Raw genomic sequence first — 21,881 nt, 5'->3', positions numbered from 1 at the left:
GACGTTAAAATGGCGACTATACTGTGGCCTGGGTTTGCGCACTTCCCATTGAGATGGCAGCGGCCCATGCAATGCTGGATGAAATCCACGAGAACTTGCCCGCAAAAGCGAACAATACTAATGCCTATATTTTGGGAAACATTGGACAATATAATATTGCCGTGGCCTGTCTTCCGATGCACCAATATGGCACAATTAATGCCGCCGTTGTAGCAAGCAACCTGGTTCGAAGTTTTCCCTCCATTCGCGTGACCTTGATGGTTGGCATCGGCGGAGGTGCTCCTCGAAATACCGACATCGACTTAAGGCTCGGAGATGTCGTGGTCGGTTGCAGAGTCATGCCATATGAGCTCGGCAAGGCCACTCCGGGTGGCCAAATGGAACGCACAGGAACCCCCAAGATACCACCTATAGAGCTGTCAACGTCTGTCTCTAAGCTGCGTGCAATTCACGAATTGAACCAAACCAAGGTACCATTAATACTTCGAGATATGCTTGAAGCTCATCCCAGAATGACTACGTACGCCTATCCTCATTCATTACAAGATAGGCTTTTCCTCGCAGCATTGTCGCACACGGGCCTAGGATCCAATTGTGATGGATGTGACAAGTCAACATTGGTAGAACGACCATTTCGAACAGATCGCGATCCGAAGATACATTACGGGGGTGTTGCTTCTGGTAATGGAGTGATGAGGGATGGAATCACCAGGGACAGGATAGCACAAGAGCTTGATGTTATATGCTTCGAGATGGAAGCTGCTGGGCTTGTGGACCATGTGCCCTGTCTGGTAGTTCGGGGAATATGTGATTACGCAGACACGCACAAAAGCAAAGAGTGGCAGAAATATGTAGCAGCTACTGCGGCAGCATATGCAAAAGAGCTACTGTTGATTGCTATACCGGTTATTGCAGTGGAGACAACAGCAACCCTGGAAACAGCCTTAGTCGCTGGTAAGTCGACCCGAGTGCTTCCCATTCTTGCAGCCTGTGGCTTACCATCACTTCACAGATCTAAATGCACTGCAGCAGCATCGCAAAGGTTTGTTGAACTCTCTCAGGTTTAAGCAGATCCATTCCCGCCAGTCCAGCATTAAGGCTGCTTATGCCAGGACGTGCAAGTGGCTACTCGAACACCCAACTTTCATGAAATAGCGACAATCTGAAGCACCTTCTCTATATTCCGGATTCTTGTGGATCAGTGGAAAGCCTAGTGCTGGGAAGTCAACCATTATAAAGTCCGCGTATGCTTGCTTAAGGAAAGAATATGCCTATACTGCTGTAGTAGCAGCATTTTTCTTCCACGCTCAAGGCGAGTATCTGGAAAAGTCGACGACTGGGATGCATTAATCTCTGCTGCTCTAACTTTTAGAATCTTTCCTAGATCTTTAGTGGGTTTTTGACGATGTAGACGCAACTCCTCCCAGTCAGGTCGACACTCTCAACTTTGATATTCTCCGAGAACTATTTCGCAAGGCAATACTAGACCTTGGAGACCGCTCTTTCATGTGTTTTATTGACGCTCTTAACGAATGCGATGAGCAGCAAGTCTTAGACATGGTGGAATACTTTGAGGACCTTGGACATATAGCCGCTGTGCATGGTATTTGGCTCCGGATCTGCTTCTCCAGCCGTTATTACCCATATATCTACATTCGTGGCGGACTGCGGCTTACACTAGAAGATTAACAAGGTCACAGAAATAATCTGGAAAAATACGTCCGGAGCTGTCTAAGGGCAGATTTAGGTCCTCTTGTTAACAAGATTTAAGATTAAATACTGCAAAAAGCGGCAGGAGTGTTCATGTGGGTCGTGTTGGTTGTGGACATTCTCAACAAGGAATTCCAGCGAGGTTGGCTTCCAGCAGTTCAGAGCAGACTGGAAGAGCTACCGGACCAACTAAGCGAGCTTTTTAGGGATATCTTGCGACGAGACAATAATAATATGGAGGACTTATTACTCTGCATCCAATGGATACTGTACGCAAACCGACCCTTGAAGCGAGAAGAATTCTATTTCGGGGTATGGTCTGGGCTGTCAATAGAGCGGTTAGCCAAGTGTCAAGCCAACGATATCACTGAAGATACGATGGATAGGTTCATCACCAGCTCCTCCAAAGGACTCGCCGAGCTCACTAAGTTTAGGCACCCGGTTGTTCAATTCATTCATGAATCTGTCCGAGACTTCCTGATCAAGGATAACGGTCTCCTGGACCTTTGGCCAGAATTCGCAGAGGACTTTGCGGGCCAAAGTCATGAGAAGTTAAAACAATGCTGCCATGAATACATTATGCTCCATACTTCATCATGCATACCAGGCCACACCCCAATTCCGCCGCGGAAGCTTTATGCCAATGAGCTGGAACAAAAGGTGTCAGCCAGATACCCTTTTCTTGAATATGCCACAACACATGTGCTTCACCACGCGAACGCTGCTGCAGGGTCGATTTCTCAGGATGATTTTCTTGCTAAATTTGGAATTCGGAAGTGGATTGAGGTGAATAACATTTTCACGGATTTTCAAGCTTGCCGATACATAACACAAGCAAGTCTACTCTATATTTTGGCGGATCAAGGGCTCTCTAATCTTATTGAGATGTACCTCCGTCGAAACCCGCGGATTGGTATTCAAGGAGAACGGAATGGCTATCCGCTCTTTGCTGCCGTAATGAACGAGCACACCAAGGTTGTGCGTGCCCTTGTAGAACAAGGTGAGTATTCTCGTCGCAGCCCTGCGCACATCGACACAAAAGACCCAAAAGGTCGGACACCGCTCTTATTGGCCATTGAGAAGAGACATACGGCTATTGTGAGAATAATTGTCGAGCACGGGGCGGATCTTACAATGACAGATCCGCATGGGCAGGGACCACTACTGTTAGCCGTTAAGATGGAACTTGAGGGTATTGTACGAATACTCCTTGAGAAGGGAGCAGACACCGAAATGAGGGACCGAGGCGGTCGGACACCACTATCACGGGCTACTGAGAGTATATATCCAGGTAGCGCAAAATTGCTTCTTGAAAAGGGGGCTAACGTCGAAGCAAGGGACGCGGACGACCGGACACCGTTGTCCTGGGCCGCTCAGGGGGGAAGTAATGATGTTATACAGTCCCTTATTCGAGCTGGGGCCGACAAAGAATCAATGGACTCAAGTGGACGCACACCACTGTCTTGGGCTACTACTTGGGGAATTATAAGTAATGTACGTTTGCTTGTTAAAAGCGGAGCCAATATTGAATCAGCGGACTTGAACGGTCGGACACCTCTATCATGGGCTGCCCAGCGTAAATTCTTCGATAAAGCACAATTTCTTGTTCAAAATGGGAGCGACATCAACTCAACAGATACGGATGGTCGGACACCACTACTATGGGCCGCGGCTACAGGATCAGGGGCTAACGTACGGTTCCTCCTGGCCACTGGGGCGGATATAACGTCAACAGATGGTAAAGGACGGACCGCGTTGTCTATAGCTGCTGAGATGGGACACGTAGAAGCTACGGAGCTTCTCATACAAAACAAGGCGAATGTTGGAGCTATAGATCTGACTGCGCGAACACCATTGTCATGGACTGCTGGGAATGGGCATGAGTTTGTCGCACAGCTTCTCGTCGAGGCAGGTTCTGACATTGTATCGGAAGATATGAATGGCCGGACACCACTGTCATGGGCCATTGACAATGGTCACCACGCTCTTGCGGAGTATCTTAGGATGCATCTTGACACCAGTTGACGCATTCGTTTCCTTTACTTGACCCATTAGAAGAATTATATTGATGAGTGCTCAGTAAACTACAGTTAGGTATCAACAATGTGTTCTCCCTATATAAGAGGTAGTGCCGGCGGTGCGTTCTCTCCGTTGTTCTTCTCAATAATAGGTTAGTCCCTGATCCTATCATCGATCAAGCCGCATCAATTTTAGCTTTCTAGTACTTCAACTATGTCACGGACCATGTAAACGTGAGTATTCTAGTTATCTGCTCTGGTATCGAAGGGAGTTTATTACCGTGTTGTTCTGTGTGTCCATGCTAGGGTTGCTCCAATTCGAGAATGGCTGAAACTGGGACGTAAGCACGAACGTTTGGTCCGGATTCTGCCTCTTTATTCTTGTTCTTTGTCGACAAATATAACTTACGCTTGTGTCTCTGCATCAGCAGAGCGTCTCTTTTTGCCAGGCCGAATAGCCTGGGGTCGTTAACTTCAATCTTCTTTATTCTTGTCTCTCAAATACATTAGGAGTTTTATATTAGCGCAGCTTTCAGTCACCGCCCACGGTTTGTACTTCCACGACAGACACAGTCGGTCTTGTACAGGCACATTCTCAAAAAGTTGACTGATTTTAAACCACTAAGATGATTTGGGCGGTGCAAATACTCGGACTTTGTTGGCTACTAATTTGACGAACGAAAGTCTACGACACTACATCAACCACCGACAAAACATTTCCACCAAGGCCATGTAGCGAATGCATTTGCAGCTCACAACTGTGAAAACGCAGGTATATTTCTAAAGAATGTGTTTGTCATATCTAGTACTAACAAGGCGCAAATGACTGGAAACGGGAAGTGCCTAGCCTAGATCTGTCCGGTTGCTCACATCCCATTCCCATGTCACGAATCTCGCTCCCGCAAACTCTTCCTTCTGCCTCGATACCTCTTGTGAGTTCAAGTAAACTAATTCTAAGATGTAAGACAGGCAAAATGTGTGGTAACCTCGCATTCCGGTTTTATTCCTCCTCTACAGAGTTATCCATCTGGTCCCAGAGCGCCTCTGCTTCCCTTGAGACAATCCTTAGAAGTTTATTATTCTTCAAGTGGTCAGGGATCTGTACGGTTGGCATAACCGTTTTAACTTTCACTGGACTCTCCTCATTCTCATTGTCTTTATCCGCACTCGTCTCCGCCTCGAGATCGTCCTCTCCCAGGGCCATATCTTCGTCTTTGGCGACATTCAAACCGGTTGTATCGACGTTTTTAACATCGTTATTGTTACCGAGACCGTTGTCATCAATCATGGCATTGGACTTGTCAACATTGTCACCATTGGCAGCCGAGCCATTAGCCGTAGTCGCATCGACATCAGTGTTGTGGCTATCAGTCATTTGACCATGGCTGAGAGCCAGCAACGAAGAGATAAAGAGCTCCTTGAGATACGCAAAGCTGAATCCCTCGGTCAGCTTTGCAATTACGTCACAGAGCTCATCTGGAAAGTCGACGGTGTCCTTATTGGCCAACTTATTAACCCACTGTCGACAATAGGCGACTCGTTCCGGCTCCTCAGGAAGCTTGAAATGGAACTTTCGATCAAAACGGCTGGGTCGCTTGGCGATGGCGTCATCCAGCCTGCCAAGATGGTTTGTCGAACCGACCATCAAGATGCCCTCATTGGATTCGATACCATCCACCTCATTGAGGAAGTAGCTCCGTGTCTCGTCCTCAACCAAACTGTCGAGATCTTCAAAGACGAGCACACAAGGTGCCATGGCGCGTGCGTGCGAGAACATGATCTTCATCGCCCATTTTGGCCCGTTGCACCTGTTGTCAAACGATTTCACAACAAGAGCGGGAATAGGCGGGTCAAGAGCCGACAGAGAGTTGATGAGAGCCTTGATACTGAGAGTTTTACCATTGCCCGGCACACCATGTAAGATCACGCCGCGCTTCCACGGGACTCCCATCGATGCGTACGACTCTCGAGAGGCGAAGAAGGAGAGAACGTCCTTCAGGAGGCCGTCCTTCATAGAAGGTTCTTGGATCATATCATCCCAGGAGACACCTTGTACGCTTCGGTACATGGATGAAGATTTACGCCATGACGAATCGTCAAAGACGTAGATCTCCTCATGCAAGGCCTTCGTCCAGGCCCCCGCAGCTAGGATCAAAGCGTCGGTATGCTCGTGGCATCCATTTTGCACATAGTCTCCCGCTGGTGCCAAAATGTATAGATTCTTAATGAGGTTATTGTGTTGGCCTAAATAGCCAACTTCGTACACCAGGAACTCGTGGCCATCCCAGGAATACTTCCAGCAGCCGAAGCGGACCTCATCTTCCAATGTCCCCGGGCCAGCCTCGGGCAGCACGGTGTCGAACGGCCAAAAAACGGGAATGGAGCAAGCACTAGAACCAGCAGTCTTGTATCTGCGCGTAGCATCATAGTCCGCAGGACGATGAAGGGTTTTGGTGGCAAAGCCTGCCTCAGCGTACCCGATCAAGTCTGACTTTTCTGGGTCGGTGCGGGTGACGTGGTAGTCTGGATGAGTGTCACGCAGTAGTTGACAGGCTGCCACTTCACTGTCCACACGAGGTTGACTAACGTGTTGCTTCCAGAGCTCAAAGGCATTTTGATTGACCTTGGCCATGTTGGGCTGGGGGGAAGAAGGTGACAGCAAGCTACGAATATGAATGGTAGAGACGAAACGTCAAACAACTTTGATGGAGGGGTTCCAAACAGAACTCAGCTTCATAGAAGGGGGCGAGGTGAACTCGGACTTTATAAACTATCCGTTGTAATGGTCTGTGCAGAATTTATAGAAGAGGCAGAGTGAGGCGGTCAATGTACTGGACTGATGATGAAGCAATCTGTCCGCATATTGGTGCTGCTGCCTGAAGTAGCCGACTATGTCTCACCCAAAGAGAACAGCGAAGTCAGTAAAGTCAGGCAACTTCCATATTCGGAACCTGGCCGAAAACTCCAGACGTATGTGTTACCATCCATCACTGATATCACAAACGACCACACCACAAGGCTGTTCGTGTTTCACATAGACCAAGCTCCATGTCCTGAAAAGGGGGAAGCTTGAAAAGGCCAAGAGGACAAAGCATGTACTTCCTTCACTAGGATCTAGACATGTAGTTAGCCTAGTGATAAGTCTATCTTTTTGCCAACATTCATTGACAAGCTACAATCTAAACCATCTTGTGAGTCCGTGGATTGAAAGAACTAAGTGATGTCAGAGGCTTGAAAGTCAGAAGAAATTATGTCGTTTAACTGCTACAACTTTGGCGGGTTATCATTTTTAAAATTTCTGAAAAGATTCTGGAAATTATCTTTGTGGCCGGGATAGTATGAGGCAGAATGCTGGTATCAGAAGTCTCTTGATCAGCGGAAGAACACGTGTAAATGCATTTACAACACTAACAAGATTGAATGTCTCATGTCAACTTTAAACCGTAGCTGTTATACCATGTTAAGTATTTGAGTTTCTGTATATCATCCTACATAGCTGGTAGTAGACGTAGTTGGTACAGTTGCCTGTTACGGAAGATAGTTGTTAATTAATCGACCGGATTGGCATCAAAAGACTGGTAGTTGATCACCTTTATCCTTCTTCTTGAACACCCACTATCTAAACTGGCATTGGCACCTCGTGTAATTTTATGTCACAAGGCACCTCCCGACCTGATCGAAGGATGGAGCCATTGGCAGTCTAGCCGTGCGATGTAGTTGTATTTCTTCACTCAGCCGCACCACAGCAAGAGACTAGCAGTTTCTTTTCCTCAAAACGCAAGCTTGAGTAGACCAGGCGTTGCAACTATGAGTTACTACAAGTTGTGGCGTTTCTGCTGGACTTGTTGGAGCGAGACCGGTTCCTCCAGACGTGCTTCGCTAATCGCACCTTGCCAACCGAACTTGGTACGGGGTACTCTGTACCTCAAAAGCATTTCAGCTCAGTACGAGGTGCATACTCATGTTTACCACAATTTCGGGAGGCTCCATTCTTTTGTCGGTAGTTTGGCATTGCGCTTGAGTTGTCTGGGACTAACTTAGTCTAGAATAGGAACTGGGAATGGGCCCGGCCTCCAGGAACCACAGGGCTAGAACCACTAGTTCTTTAACTAGCAGAAATAATTACCACCATGTTGGGATGGCGCCAGATAGCTGAATCGGGTTGAACGCTGTCGTTGATCTTTGCAGGAGAGGATCTGGTTTGTTTGTGACTTCAGCCCTTTCCAACCAGCGCCACGTTTGTTCCTGTGTGGATGTTGGTGATAGTTCCAAGGGGTATATAGACGAGCCCATCGCCGGTATGCCGCAGTCTAAAGGAGATTTGACGGGTTGGGTTGTGTTTCCAAACCCGCATGTTTATTTCTCTCTAAACCCCTGTCTTTCGGGATACGAAAATGCAGCTCAAACAACTTCCGTTGGCGTTGCTTGCAACTGCTGTCGCTGCAGCACCAGTGAATGATGCCCGACACTTTAACTCATGCAACGACAATCCCGCACTTGCAGTCCTTCGTTTCCTGAGGGCTTCTTCATTTTGCAGCAGTTTCATACACATCTCTACTCAGACTGTCACCAGCAAAACAACTGTGACACAGACGGTTCCTCAAGTTGTGTCTGCTACCATCACTGCCACAGATGGCCAAACAATCACGACGACAAACACGGCAACTGTCGAAGCAACGGTGACGAACGCGGTTGACGGACCGATTGTCACAGTTACCAATACTATCACGTAGGTTGACTTGATCATGCGGTGCATCCGTTAAAGCCCCTGCTGTAGGTAGGCTAACAATACTTGGCCAGTGACACTGCAACCGTGACGAGCCCACAACCGGTGACCGTAACGTCAACTTCTACAGTGTACGTAAAAGATGATTAATTTGTTCATGCCTAATGCAAAGTCTAACGTATCTCAGCTCCGTCACTACATACGGCAGAACGGGCCCCAAGAAGCGAGGGGCGCCAGGGCGGGCGCCATGCAAGCCAAACCCGCCTCGAGTTCCTCCTGGTGAGTTGCCAAACTTAACGAACCCATTCATTAACTGCTCTTGAAAACTAATACGATGCTCCTAGAGCTCAAGAGGTTTGCCGATAAAGTCATTTCAACAGCCTGCAGCTGCTACGTGAAAGCACCCACCGTCACCGCAAAGTCGACCGTGACAGTGACCGTTAAACCAACAACCACTCTCTCTTTCACAGCAACTGTATCCCCAACTCTCGCAACACAAGCCAACGTCGTCACGGTGACGGCTACAGTAACGGTCACGACCACGAAACCACCGACAACAAACACCGCAACCGCCGAAATAACAGCCACCGAAACATTACGACCAGTAGCGACGAACACACAGGTTGCTACACAGACAGTGACTGTTGCCGGGCGTCAGTACAACTACGTTTCCAGCTACAACAACAATTGTGTACCGTTCAACTATCTCACCTTGAATGATGATGTTCAAGGTATTCCTCTGACGTACGACGGCATTTTCCAGTACTGCGCCGCCAAATGCGCCGCCGACCCCTCATGTGGACAGATTTGGGTAGCAAACAATGATCCCATCACTCGGACTGGGTTATGGTGTATGACTGGTGGCAAACAAAGTACCAGCAACTTTGATTATACCTGGACTTCGAGTGAAATTCAGTGTGCTTACCCGCCAATTGGAAAGTATGGTACCTGGTATAGCATCTGAGTAACTAGTCTCTGTAATGGATTGTCTACACCATTAATAATACAGTACGAGAACTTGTATTTTCGATGTCACAGCATGTAAAACAGAGATTCAGTTCAACGTCGTATACTATTGTACCTCTTGAAGCATGTCTGAAACACCATCCAGTCGTGGATCCCGACTGACTCATCCTTCATCTGTTGTATTTACAGCTACACAATTAGCATGCTGTCCCCAAACATGTCAAACTCGTATCCACCATGTTCAGTAAGCTCCGCATAACTGCGCATCACAAAGTCTTTCCCAGCAAAGGCAGCCGTAAGCACAATATGGCTGGAACGAGGTTGGTGGAGGTTCGTCAACAGCACATCGACGAGCTTGAACTTAAACCCAGGGTAGATGTAGAGATCTGTCCACCCTGATTGGGCTTGTATAGGAGTCTTGGGGCTTCGTTTGGCTGCCAAAGTCTCAAGTGTTCTCATGACAGTCGTTCCGATTGCGATGACACGTCTTCCCTCAGAGACGGCCCGGTTGATCTGAGAAGCAGCCCTGTCTCCAACCTGGAAGTACTCGGACCTGACCTTGTGGTTCTCAACTTCCTCCTCGCTGATGTGACGAACTGACAGGATCTCAGTCGCCCCAACATGTAGCGTTATGTTGGCGATCTCAACTCCTTTGGACTCAATCTCGCCCAGCAGCTCAGTAGAGAAGTGAAGCCCAGCTGAAGGGATATCAAGGGAACCCGGTGTCTTAGCGTATACAGAGCGATACGCATGAGGCGCAGATTTCCAGTGTGCTGCATTGAGGTTGATCACATCGTCTACATGCCGCCCGAACTGATCGAGTGTTGGTGTAACTAAGTCGAAGGGCTCGAACTTTGCTTTCCAGTGTTGGTCAGGCAGGGCTTCAAGTAGTGTACAGGTAAGTTGCTCGTTATTTGTCGACTTCAGGGTCAAATCTGGTGCAGCCAACGACCACCCAAATAGGTCAACAATGGTCGTGCCGTCCGGCTCCTGTCCAGCCAAACCTACTTGAGTAGATTGGTCACCGTGTTGGAACCTCAAGGTATTGGCGAGTACGTAGCTATCATTCAGCACCAAAAGATCACCGGGGCGAAAGTATTGGCATATATTGGAAAACACTGTGTGCGTAATCTTCTCTGTCGACCGCTCCAACACGATCATTCGACCACTGTCGCGGCTTTTCCCACGGAGCTCAATGGGATCGCTTGGCACGACTCTCGAATCAACGTTGAAATCGAACTCTCGAGTCTTCATAGTCCCCGGGTTTCAGCGTCTAGCGGAGTTACAGTTGCGTACGAAAGACTGGAAAGACTTTGTAAGTAGGGGATAGCACTGACTGATCAAGGTGTGAGTTGCACTGCAGGTTAAGTCTGTGGCAGAGGAAAGATATGAGTAGATTTCTAGCACCTCTATACTCTGACGCTGGCAATAAAGCACCTGGAATGACTTGCCCCGATTCAGGTGAAAACACGTATACAACACGAGTCAGCATAGGCCCAAGATACTGGACAACGAATGAGGCAAACTCCAACTCTGACATACGAGACATGGTGATAAGTACGAGTGTGGTGATGTGGCTATATGCAGCTTCTGCGCATAACTTGACATTCGGCACGTTGATGCAGATTTGTCACTTTGACATATCACATTCAAAGCACCAACAGCTTCGGAGACATTTTAAGGTTCAGTGGCCACTTCTCACAGATATGACCGCCGGGTTATTTGTCTTGGCAAAGAGCAAACTTCCGCTCATGTAGAGATGGTCTTGGCTGCACCTGCTAATGTCACTTCATCTGAATAATCTAGCATGTTAGAATTCTGGGGCTTTGTGGTAGGCCTCGTATAGGAGTCTCTTATTGACACGCAGCGGACACTGCACAGCTTGCAGATAGCCATTCAAATGGGAATCAATGTGCATCAAGTAGGGTCTTGTTAACTCTTCTCTCTCCAGCAGTTCAATGAGAATACAGGATGTGGCCCTTTGACTGCCGAATGGTGGCGTAACGCAGTCATGTTTCTTCAAGCCGCATGTGACAACAATGTCTCAAGCTGCACCTCTTCGGAACTTCAGGAAGGCCCTCATTGCGATAATGAAGCGGGAAAGTGCCCATGTCATACTCCTCAGTTTGCCCCATATACTAGAAACCTCTTATACGCAGGACGGGGATACTGCGAATCTGGGGGTTGGGAACTACACATTTCGAGGCGGCAGAGCGGTGCGGCTAGTAAGGCATGATACTACCACCTTGCCATCATGCATATGTGAGCACACCCCATTATCCTAGATCGGCGAAAGGCGGCCTGGGAAAGCTCCGATTAGTTCATTCTCCGTCTCAGCCTCATGTGAGTTATTCGTCCCGGTTTCCCTTGGTACCCTAGCTGGGCATGTAACCTTCCAATGCGAGATTGACAAGACTTGGCAAAGACGCATATGAGCTTCGACGGCCGGATGGCGGGCCGTCCCGAGTGTAGGGAAGTTGAGGCATCAATGCCGGCCATCATATTGCCTGCCTGTTCGACCTCTATGACTGAAACATAGGCTGCATACCTGAGCAAAGGCAACAGCGAAGTAAGTGATCAGCGGGTCGCCAAAGTGATTTGTAAAGATGTCAAAAGTCGCGTTGGATGGACTCAATTCTTACGTGTTCATACCTGTTCTATTCTGCCGTCATTCACTTATTCGGCCAAATTACAAGATATTGTAGAGTCTAAGCGAGATGAACTAGTAACCGCGGTGTATCAAGTTTTGAGCCTAGCCACGTCACTTTCTCAAGCAGGAGCATGACTACACATTGATCATGAACCAAGTTCAAGTTTCTCCAAGCGAGCCACACTACTGCAGGCTCATGGCTCATGCTTTGGGACCAGTCCGGACTCCCCTACTCGTTGGTGTCGGGATTTGCAAACATGTTACGCCCAGTGAGAACTCTTGTTGGCCTACCAGCTCGCTCAAGAGCATTGTTCACTATGTCAACAAGCATCAAGTCGCTACCTATATTAATACTGTCAGCTAAGTTGTTTTAATATACTATTACATCTGCAAAAATTACCTGGAGCGCCGATGATTGTGCCCACAACCGGAAGTTGCTCCACACGCTTAGATACTCTCGAGTCATAAGTTATATGCCCAACTGAGCACGGAACAGGTTAGCCTAGCCTTATAAAATAGTATCGTAGTTGAGACTTACTCGGGCTAACTAGCTGTGGTAGACCTTGGACGGAAGCGATATAGTTCCAGGAGAACGCACTAGCCGGGCCTGGAGGACTTTCAAGGAATTAGCTACGCACAATCGTAGCTACCCGTTCGGATCATCACGATACTTGGGCACACCGTTACCGCCAGGCATAAGCATAATGGCCGATGTGCCGCCATTCTGAGTGGCGTGAAAGATATTCTCTTTAAACCAGCGGCGATAAACCTCCACGTTTTGCAGAGATTTGTCTTTCATTTCCTTGGTCACTTCGGCGCCTCGGTCCCTAAGAGGGGGTAAGTACATTTGATGTCGTCGCCAGGGTGAGTTAAATGAAGTAAATATACCATTTCCACCGCATATAAGGGCCTACGTAAACCGGCTTGCCGAATTTCCCCTCGTACTCCCTTTGGAAGTTGTCAAACTCGTGAAGCCCATCATAGTAAAACGGATTGTACGCAACCTAAGTTCTGTTAGTCCCTTTACTGCAGTAGAGGTGTTTAAGTGCAAGCCAGGTAAAACCTTGTCCAAAAACTCCTCTATCGTCTTTCCATTAGCTTCCTCAGGAATAAATTGGAGCCATCGATCGGCGATGGTCATCCTTGTCGCCTTGATGCCCAAGGAGGCTTCTAAATCGCCGACAAAGCGATCCACTAGCGCTTGTTGCTCCGTGTTAGCCATGGGGAATAAGTCTTCTGGGTACAATATTTCTGAGGGAAGCTAATGCTGCGTTAGCTGGATCTATGACGTCCTTCCATAACTCTTAGTGAGGTACGAACCAGTTTGTCGTCAACCTCTGCTCCAACGCTCGATATCGTCGTCTTGACCAGTGTCTACATTCCATCGATGCTTCTGGAAAGCAGCCCTACCGTGTCCATAAACCTTGAAACGGAGTAAGTCATATATTCAAAATGATGGAAGATCGCTCATACCTGCAAGCTGCATACACACCATCCATTGCTTCTTCTTTCCACGTCGTCCGGAGACCGAAAAGTCCACACCACGCCGCAGGCCATCGAATACTCCCAGTAGCTTCAAATTGGTTAGTTGCTGGTTGCAAACTAAGGAGAAGGAAACCACATACTGTCCGTACCGACGGAATAGTCAAGCCAATCATACGTGGCAAGGCTAGTTCCCGCCCCTGTCGAACTGCCAGATGGGGTCTGGTAGCCATCGCCTCAGGGATTGAAGGGAGCGTGGAAGTCGATCCATTGATCCGTTGCCTCTTCACCAGGTGCAAAAGAGCACATCTTGGTCGTCCCTACAAAGACGGCACCAAGATCAACAAGCGTCTTGACGTAAGCGGCAGTTTCGTTCTCAGGCTGTCCGTCGTATAGCTCGCACCAGGCACGATTAGACTGGGTTCCCATGATACCTGACAGTTTGAAATTGTCTTTAATTGAACCGTAGTCCAGCAAGCGGTTTCGATGGTGTTGTCACGCTATACAGCCTACTGGGCACCGCAATTGGCGTCCAGATCCCACCCAAGCGCGCATTAAGAGGTTGGAACTTGTATGACCCTTGCGAGGACGGGTGGAGGGCTGTGACAAAGCTATCTTGTATGTCTGGATACAAGCCGCCAAGCTTGATAAAGTTGAAGACCCTTGCCTAGGAAATAAGGGCCATTGGGAGTTTGGCGCTCAGGCTTCGCCACCAACAGGAGCTGACTTGGTGCCCAGGATCCGGTGACAGGATTGGGATTAAGGGCTGACCATGCGTCTCGAACGCGTTCGAAGTCTTGAGCATCGCCCTGTACTATGACTGTATCTGTCAAGAAGCCACTTGAGAAGACATCATCCCTGGGAGGCTGAAAAGAGTCAATCAAGTCTAGAAGTGTCTTCTGGGATGAATTCTGATCAACAGAGACGACGATGACAGGCTTCAAATTTTGTTCGCTGGGAGCCAAGCCAGGTGCAAGACTTTGAAGCTCAAGCTGTATTACAAAGAAATGTCTGGTCAGTGATGATCAGACCAAGGTCGTTATGAGGGAGCGAAAACTGACGCCAACGTGAAGAACAGCAACATAGCTGATGTCTCCAAGGCGCACCAGAGGCAACCATGTATCATTGTTTGACTGTGTCATGTTGGAAATTCCAGGACGAGCTGCCATATAACACTGTCAGAGTAACTCGGGAGTTGCTGGAAGAGTTGAATGGCATCAAGAACAAACGGTTTAAATCCGGAAGCTAGGCTGGCCATTATCGTACTTTGTTGAGATCCCCGCCTCGATAACATCACACTTCGCCTTTGTTGTGCCTGGGAGAGCTGTGCGCCTAGGCGGCCAACCACATCGCAACAGTACAGAAAACTTTCAAAGCATGGCTCGTTCAATGCACCCTTCTCAGGGCATGGCTTCCGAAAACATAACGCCACCTCGAAGCTTCAGACCAGTTAGAGATGAGCTCAGGAGTTTCTTTTCACGATTTGCCGCACGTCCATGGTCTAGTGCCATGTCGACATTGGAGGATGTGGTTCAACCTTGTTTGGTCCGGGCCCTAAGTAAGTTGTTGTTGCCTTTTCATAGTAAGTCGTTGAAGGGTCTTGGGGCAGCCATGAGCATCTCAGTCTTAGTCATTTTTATTATAAAACCTTCTATGTTTCGCCTGCGTTTAAGGGAGAAATTGTATGCTTCGTCTGCTTTGAACGTTGTTAGGCATTGTTGATTGGGGAACCTTGGGCATCATAACTATCTACACTGCCACCTCAACTTACTCTCTCTGTCTCTCTCCCCATGGCATTTCATCCAAAAGTAATAGGCGACGTTTTTGACGCTGCTCCGATTATTCATGCTGATGTCACTACTAGACAAGATACGCACGGCCGTCTGCAGAAGCGCTGTCTTGCCAGCGCCGGACGCACCATGTACCCAAAGTACGCGGCAAGTACTGTTGGCGCTCCAGTCAAAAAATGGCTTGTATTCCGGTGCGGTACATGCCAATTTGAAAAGGTCAAGACCGTGGCCGTTGCCACCAAGTGACATTGGCTCCGGCTGCCTTTCTACGAACCACTTGTCCAACGGATCCCCCGGGGGCTTCTTTGTGTTAGTCTTGAGCAGCTGAGTGAGCTTGGCTTGTGACTCCTTCCAGTTAAAGTTGTCCCGGAGGTCCTGTTCTCGGCGTTGGATGTCATTGGCATACTTTTCAAGCTGGCTTGAGTTGAATTCTTGCTGCTGATTGAGTTGTGGAGCAAATCGGTGAAGCCTAGATGTAACGTATATCTCAAACAAAAGAATGGCTTTGTAGAGCTTTATTATGTGCTTGTGCTGTCCCGGGGCATTCAAAGAATAGTCCAAGCCGATGCCATCTTGTCCCTCAACAAGTTTTGACAACTCGACGTACCATTTTATTCGTGACACGACTGCGATGATTTGTGCCTCAGCGGCATATGCTGGAACTAGGGGATGTAGCATTGCCTGGGAAGCAGAATCTGGTCAGAATTGCACTACAACACGAAAGGAGGGAGTCAACCACACACCTCCACGGCAAGACACGAAGTAAACCACGCAAGAGAAGCCTCTAAGGCTTCGGGGACTGTCTTCGGCAGAATCTTTCTGGGGTGCCACGTCTCACTGTCCTCGTCGGTTTCGTTGTCCTCGGCCTGGCAGGGCTCTTCTAGCCAGATGCGAATAATTTTGTCCATCTGTGTGCGTCTCGCCTGACGATCGTTTTGTGCACTGCCATTGCAGTATATCTCGTTGAGAGAGGATCGATGAGAAAGGGGATTAACTTCAACATACGCCTTCGAGTAGCTGGACACGATCGACTCATATTCTTCAACCAGGTCCCCTTCCTCGGCCTTCAACTGGTCATAGGCTGCGTCCCACAATGCTGCTGCCTGTTTGGATTGCCCGGACATGTCGTTACATGATGGTGACATTGAGTTCGTTCAACATCGACAATTGGGGCTGGTCAGGGTGGATGCAGAGGGCTCGCTGTGGTTGTCGCGGTTGCGGCGAGTGTGACACGGGTAGTGTTCTGGGCTTAGAGCAAATACAACTCTACTCAGATATACTTCTTGAAGGTTCTTGATTCTGTTCAATCTAGCTGACGTCTTGGGACTCTATTTATGCCCGACCTCTGGCTCTGTCCCTTGAGCTCTGATCCTCTCGCGATGCCATTTTGAAACCAAGTCTCTTTGTTTCAATTTGTGTAACCAACATCAAAGGGTCTCGGACCGTCCCTTGCGATATCAAATGTTTTCTAGCGGGTGAGGTCCGAGAGCAAACAACACCGGATCCGGGGACAGACGACTGTGTCCGCTGGCACTTGCTCCTTAGCGCCGTCCAAATCGACCATGGCGCGGGCCAAGGTGATAAATCTGGGGAGGCACAAGTGATCCTGGGCACAATTTTAAATGGGATTGAACAAACGTCTTCCCTTCCAAAACACTCAGGAGTCTGAGGACGTCGAGTCGGGTCGCTCTAAGCATCGGGGAATGCATTGGAAGACCAGGGACAACAGAACTCCCTTCCACGTCGCCGCCAAGTATGGTAACGCCAAGGCCATCTCACTCATAATCACCAATGGCATAGAAGTCCAGGTCAAGGTCGAAATGAATCAACGGCTTCGAAATTCGACAGCCACCCTAGAACATACCGAACATATTTCGTGATTTCAAAGGACTCTCCATTTTAAATTAGATACAATGTAGTCGCCAAGATACTATTGGTGCATTCTAAAGTATTAAGTGCAGTCTTACTTTCTTGCAATTATTTTTTATTATTAGTGGCTTTCTGGCTATTTTTTAAAAACGACATGCTGAAGGAATAATAAAAGAAGTTGACGTCAACCTTCAGATGAATAACCTTACTATTGCCATTCATGTATTCATCAGAGGCCTTTAACCATATCCGCAGTAGCAGTGGCAGACGTTATCAATAGAAGAGCACTAATGAGATCTTAGTGATGTATATCGAGTGACAACCGTGCCAGGATGTTCAGTGAAAGCGAACTAAGAGACGTACCAGTGACCTTCCACAGCTCAAGTACCCGTTGCATCCATGTGTCTTGCAGCAGGACTTGATACAATTTGCTAAAAGTTCGTTAGTAGCTGAAGTTTCTCAAGTGACAAAGCGAACGGATTGTACTTCGGCATATATCTTTGATGGATTTCGCAACAAGTGAGCCGGATTCAGGCTCCGATGCTGGAAGGGCCAGCGAAAGTCCAGCTAAAACGGGGAGAAGTTTGTAAATGTGCATTTTCCGTTGCAATTGCTAGTGTAGATTGAATGTCTTTTTAATGAAGACGAGTATGCGATGAATAGAGGCAGGAAAGAAAACTCCTTTGGCTTATATTTATATTACAAGGGCCGGGACAGAACTCGAGATGTAGTAGCCTCTCGCCGGAATTGAAGCATGTAGTTGAACATTGTGTATTACCACACCTTCGGTGTTCGGTCTCAATGTTAGGCCATGGTTTGAGGGGATCGACCTCTTCGAGGCCCCAACCTTCTAAGATGTACAGAATTTGTAAGTTTCAAAGTTGCAAGCAGACGGCAAAGAACTTCAAAATTATTCCATATCTGTTTAATACTCATATCCATTTTCGTGTTTTATATTGTCTTAATTATAAGCCTCACCAGAGCCTCAAAGACCTCTGTATCTCTCGCGTTGTCAGTTACTCGCACGATCAACTTGCTCGATGAGAATGAAGCCCGCATCGTCAACTATTGCCATTATGAGATTACCACCATCCAGAAGAGCTGTGCTGTGAATGCTCAACGACGGCCCGATTCACATAACGGCGGAGGAATAGCAATCCGCATGCCGTTAAGGTTAAACATAACTTGAAAGAACAAAACCATTGGCCAACCCCGGATCCTGCATCCGTTCATGGCAGTTTCTACGCGGCTAAAGACGTCTGGGGGTGTGGCACTTCTTGTAATTGGTTGTGCTAGCAATGTTTTTTGCACACTTAAGTGCGTTTACGAACGAGCTGAGAGAGAAGCGCCGAGTTGATTGCTCTCCGGGTGCCGATACACCCGGGGCTCGGGACTTTACAAAATTCCTCAAATCCAGGAACAATTTGTATTGTCTCTCGAATTAGTCTCCGGTTAGAGGTAAAGAGAGATGTACTTCGCAATTTGTGGTCTGTGGCGTATCCGGACGATCCGGCGTGGATACATGGTCATGCCAGAACATTGGTTGAACACAGCCTAAACACACCATCATACCAGTTACCCGTAACGGTCGCAAAGGGTTGCTTGTCGTAATCTCATCTTTAGCCATTTCAAACCCTTCGTCATGATTGTTCTTCAGCGGTACAACATAGGTGATAAAAATGGAGGGCTTTGCATTTTTGACCTTGCATCCCTGCACCAGCTGGTCCTGTCTACTCGGTCGGATGGACTATGAGAAGAAGGTAGCGGAATCTGCTAGACCTTGTAACAGATGCTCAGTTGCAAGAGACTAAGAGGCAGAAACAGAACCAAAGTGTTAAAGTAATGATTCTTTTCAGGCAAGATGCATATGAATGGAAACGTCGAGATGACAATAGAGTTTGCGGAAGCTAAGTCAACCCCGCATGACATTACATCAAGTTGTCGATTGTCAGAAGCTGGTACCCGGATTTTAAATTGACCAGAGACTACGTCATCAAAAACAACCGTCTCGAATAACACTCTTGCCAAAAGGCTCGGAACTTAGACGAACCAAGCTATTTCATTTCGTCCAGATTACTGGTATGCAATGGCCTCGACCGTCATAGTCGGCGGAGGCATCATTGGCCTCTCAACAGCATACTACCTATCGCAGCACCAGCCCGGATCAAGCATCCACGTCGTCGACTCATCGCCCGAACTATTCGCTTCCGCATCTGGCTATGCAGGTGGCTTTCTCGCCAAAAGCAATTGGTTCTACTTTGATCCCAGCGTATCAGCCCTGGCAACTCTCAGTTTCGATGAGCACCAAAAACTAGCAGAGCAGGAAGGTGGACGAGAAAATTGGGAGTACACCAAGACGACAAGCCTGAGATATACTCGGACTGACACAAAAGCCCGCAGTGAGGATGGTGCTAAGGACTGGATGGAAAAGGGAGTCGTGCCATCAGGAACGCTGGACAACAAGGTGACGAGTATGCACCGGCGTGGTTGAAGAGGGTTGACGGTGACGAAGTTGCTTTGATTGACGATAAAGAACAGACTGCGATTTTGTAAGTCGCAGTCTTGCATTAATATGCCGACTTCATCCTACGGTCACGCTGACAAGACAGGGATCCTCTGAAACTCTGCCAATTCCTCTTGCACAAGTGCAAGCGAGAAGGCGTCCAGGTCCATCATCCAGCTACTGTTCTCTCCATTGGAACCGATGTTCAAGACGAACTTTCGTGCGTTTGCATCGGATACACTAATTCGTCTACGGAAACAGAGATTCCGACTACAAGAATTCTCTTGTCAGCAGGCGCTTGGACACCACAAGTGTTCAAATCACTCTTCAAATCCTCCTCCATCAATATACCAGTCTATCCCATGGCAGGTCACTCCCTCGTAGTGAAAAAGCCCAATGTTCCGAATGATACTAACCACATCGTCTTTGCAACCTTGGCCGACGGGTCATCTCCCGAATTTGGCTCCCGGTCAGGCGGTGTGGTATACTTTGCTGGCGTCAACTCGATGAGCATCCCCTTACCGCCGTTGGCCACTGGTTCAAAGAGAGAAGACGAGTCACTCACACAATTGAAACAGATGGCAAAGGCGCTTGTAAGCAGCGACGAAGAGCTACAGACTATGAGGACAGGACTGTGCTTTCGACCTGTTACGGAGAGGGGGACGCCATATATTGGAAGGTTGACAGACGAACAGATTGGCATCAAGACAAGGACTGGTGAGGAGGGTGGTGTCTTTATTGCGGTTGGTCATGGGCCCTGGGGCATCTTGATGAGCTTGGGTACGGGGCGTGTGATGGCGGAGATGATGGCGGGCAAGGAAACAAGTGTAGATGTAAGTGGACTTGCCTTGTGATGGATGTCTTCGGGCCTTGAAGTATTTGTGTATCAGTTAGCTGGTGATATTACGTCGCTAGCAAAACTTGTCGTAGCCTTGCTATGTCCTCTGAACTAGCCATACAGCAACCTCCAACTACAATCTGCTTCCAGTTCCCTCTGCTCTCTGTTCCGCGAACCACCTCGGCAAGTTGTTCCTCCCATGGAACTCTCTTCACGCCCTTTGCATTGTCCGGTACTTCCCACACTTGCGTGACAGTGTTGTAAACCTCTCCATTTGTCCCGTCCGGGTAGAGCACCAACGCAGGCCATTCCTGCAGAGCTCCATCGTCAACCAGATTCTCAATGGCAGATTCGTACTTCTTTAAGAGCGAAGTAAGCTTCCACACCTTGGTACAGTTGATGCCCACTCCCCAGGGCACGGATTTTGCAACTTGACGGTCAAACATTGTCCGTAAGGCGACTTCTGGAGTTTCTCCACTGGGCAACAACTCATCATCGCCAGGGTACAGGCAGGACATCCAGAATGGCACACCCTGCAGCTCTGGCACCGAATCCAGGGCTTTTCTCATTGCTGCAATCTCATCGACGCGGGGGATCGTCTCCATGGAAATGTATCCAATACGCGTAGATAAATCCTGCACTTTTCCGAATAGCTTCAATCTCTCACTGTGCCAGTTACACAGGTCTTGTTGAGAATCGTGCCCCTCGTCGTATTTGCCACTGTATTCCTGGCTGGGGATCATGCAAGCTCCATATGGGCCAAGACTCAGCGCAATGGTGCTGTTGTGTCCCTGAGTGGCCTTTTCCGCGACGTTGACAGCAGTTTCCAGGAATTGAGGAATTTCCGACGAAGAGATTCCATTTGGATAATGAGAATTTTTCGTGTCGCCGAACCCTTTGATGGAGACTTGATAGGTTGCAGTGAGGAGGACGTCAACTGGAACTTGGCCGAAGTCGCTCTGGCATTGGAGAAGAGTGCTGGGGTCAGAGACGAGGAGATTGGATGACCAAAGAGGTGTGGATGGACTGAATTTGACGTTGTATTCTTGTTCTAGAGATGTGCCGAGGCCGCCGTCTAGTATGAGTATTGGCGCCATGGTGAGTTGTTGAAGGAGTTGAGAAGGTTGAGGTAGCTTTTGACTTTGTTTGCGGCAGAATCGAGGATTTAGTTGATGGACCCACAATCCATGTCGTGATGAGATGAGTTTGGGCAAGATAAAGCAGAGGGTAAATACGTCTTGGCTCATAGAATTGCAAGTTGAAGCATTGTTCCTTATTAAATAGACCTACTAAAGTAACTCCTACTCCCATAACTTGGATGCTGTATCT

General features: G+C 48.2%; 6 protein-coding genes across 6 annotated transcripts; 3 read left to right on the top strand and 3 right to left on the bottom strand.

Moving 5' to 3' along the window:
* Nucleotides 1-53: 53 nt before the first annotated feature.
* VFPPC_10009 (ankyrin repeat-containing protein) lies at nucleotides 54-3,735 on the top strand (the record flags this gene model as incomplete). Its single annotated transcript, XM_018288454.1, has 4 exons — nucleotides 54-954; nucleotides 1,013-1,042; nucleotides 1,412-1,603; nucleotides 1,796-3,735. The coding sequence occupies 4 exons, from the start codon at nucleotides 54-56 to the stop codon at nucleotides 3,733-3,735; spliced, it is 3,063 nt and encodes a 1,020-aa protein (XP_018137877.1).
* A 993-nt stretch (nucleotides 3,736-4,728) lies between these two features.
* Nucleotides 4,729-6,360, bottom strand: VFPPC_10010 (proteasome-activating nucleotidase; the record flags this gene model as incomplete). Its single annotated transcript, XM_018288455.1, has 1 exon — nucleotides 4,729-6,360. One exon carries the CDS (start codon nucleotides 6,358-6,360, stop codon nucleotides 4,729-4,731), a length of 1,632 nt encoding a protein of 543 aa, XP_018137878.1.
* Nucleotides 6,361-8,122: 1,762 nt separating this feature from the next.
* On the top strand, nucleotides 8,123-9,418 carry VFPPC_10011 (hypothetical protein; the record flags this gene model as incomplete). The annotated part of the gene is made up of 4 exons (XM_018288456.1): nucleotides 8,123-8,457; nucleotides 8,529-8,585; nucleotides 8,642-8,733; nucleotides 8,799-9,418. 4 exons carry the CDS (start codon nucleotides 8,123-8,125, stop codon nucleotides 9,416-9,418), a joined length of 1,104 nt encoding a protein of 367 aa, XP_018137879.1.
* Nucleotides 9,419-9,609: 191 nt separating this feature from the next.
* VFPPC_10012 (S-adenosylmethionine:tRNA ribosyltransferase-isomerase) lies at nucleotides 9,610-10,674 on the bottom strand (the record flags this gene model as incomplete). The annotated part of the gene is made up of 1 exon (XM_018288457.1): nucleotides 9,610-10,674. The coding sequence occupies one exon, from the start codon at nucleotides 10,672-10,674 to the stop codon at nucleotides 9,610-9,612; it is 1,065 nt and encodes a 354-aa protein (XP_018137880.1).
* Nucleotides 10,675-19,297: 8,623 nt separating this feature from the next.
* On the top strand, nucleotides 19,298-20,568 carry VFPPC_10015 (FAD dependent oxidoreductase superfamily protein; the record flags this gene model as incomplete). The annotated part of the gene is made up of 3 exons (XM_022428686.1): nucleotides 19,298-19,682; nucleotides 19,745-19,760; nucleotides 19,821-20,568. 3 exons carry the CDS (start codon nucleotides 19,298-19,300, stop codon nucleotides 20,566-20,568), a joined length of 1,149 nt encoding a protein of 382 aa, XP_022284053.1.
* Nucleotides 20,569-20,617: 49 nt separating this feature from the next.
* On the bottom strand, nucleotides 20,618-21,649 carry VFPPC_10016 (homocysteine S-methyltransferase; the record flags this gene model as incomplete). Its single annotated transcript, XM_018288459.1, has 1 exon — nucleotides 20,618-21,649. The coding sequence occupies one exon, from the start codon at nucleotides 21,647-21,649 to the stop codon at nucleotides 20,618-20,620; it is 1,032 nt and encodes a 343-aa protein (XP_018137883.1).
* Between the last annotated feature and the right edge of the window lie 232 nt (nucleotides 21,650-21,881).

This window comes from Pochonia chlamydosporia, chromosome 4 (assembly GCF_001653235.2).
Source record: "Pochonia chlamydosporia 170 chromosome 4, whole genome shotgun sequence".
In the NCBI taxonomy this organism is placed as follows: domain Eukaryota; kingdom Fungi; phylum Ascomycota; class Sordariomycetes; order Hypocreales; family Clavicipitaceae; genus Pochonia; species Pochonia chlamydosporia.
The sequence above is the reverse complement of the archived record's forward strand: the minus strand, read 5'-3'. Positions and strand labels throughout refer to the sequence as shown.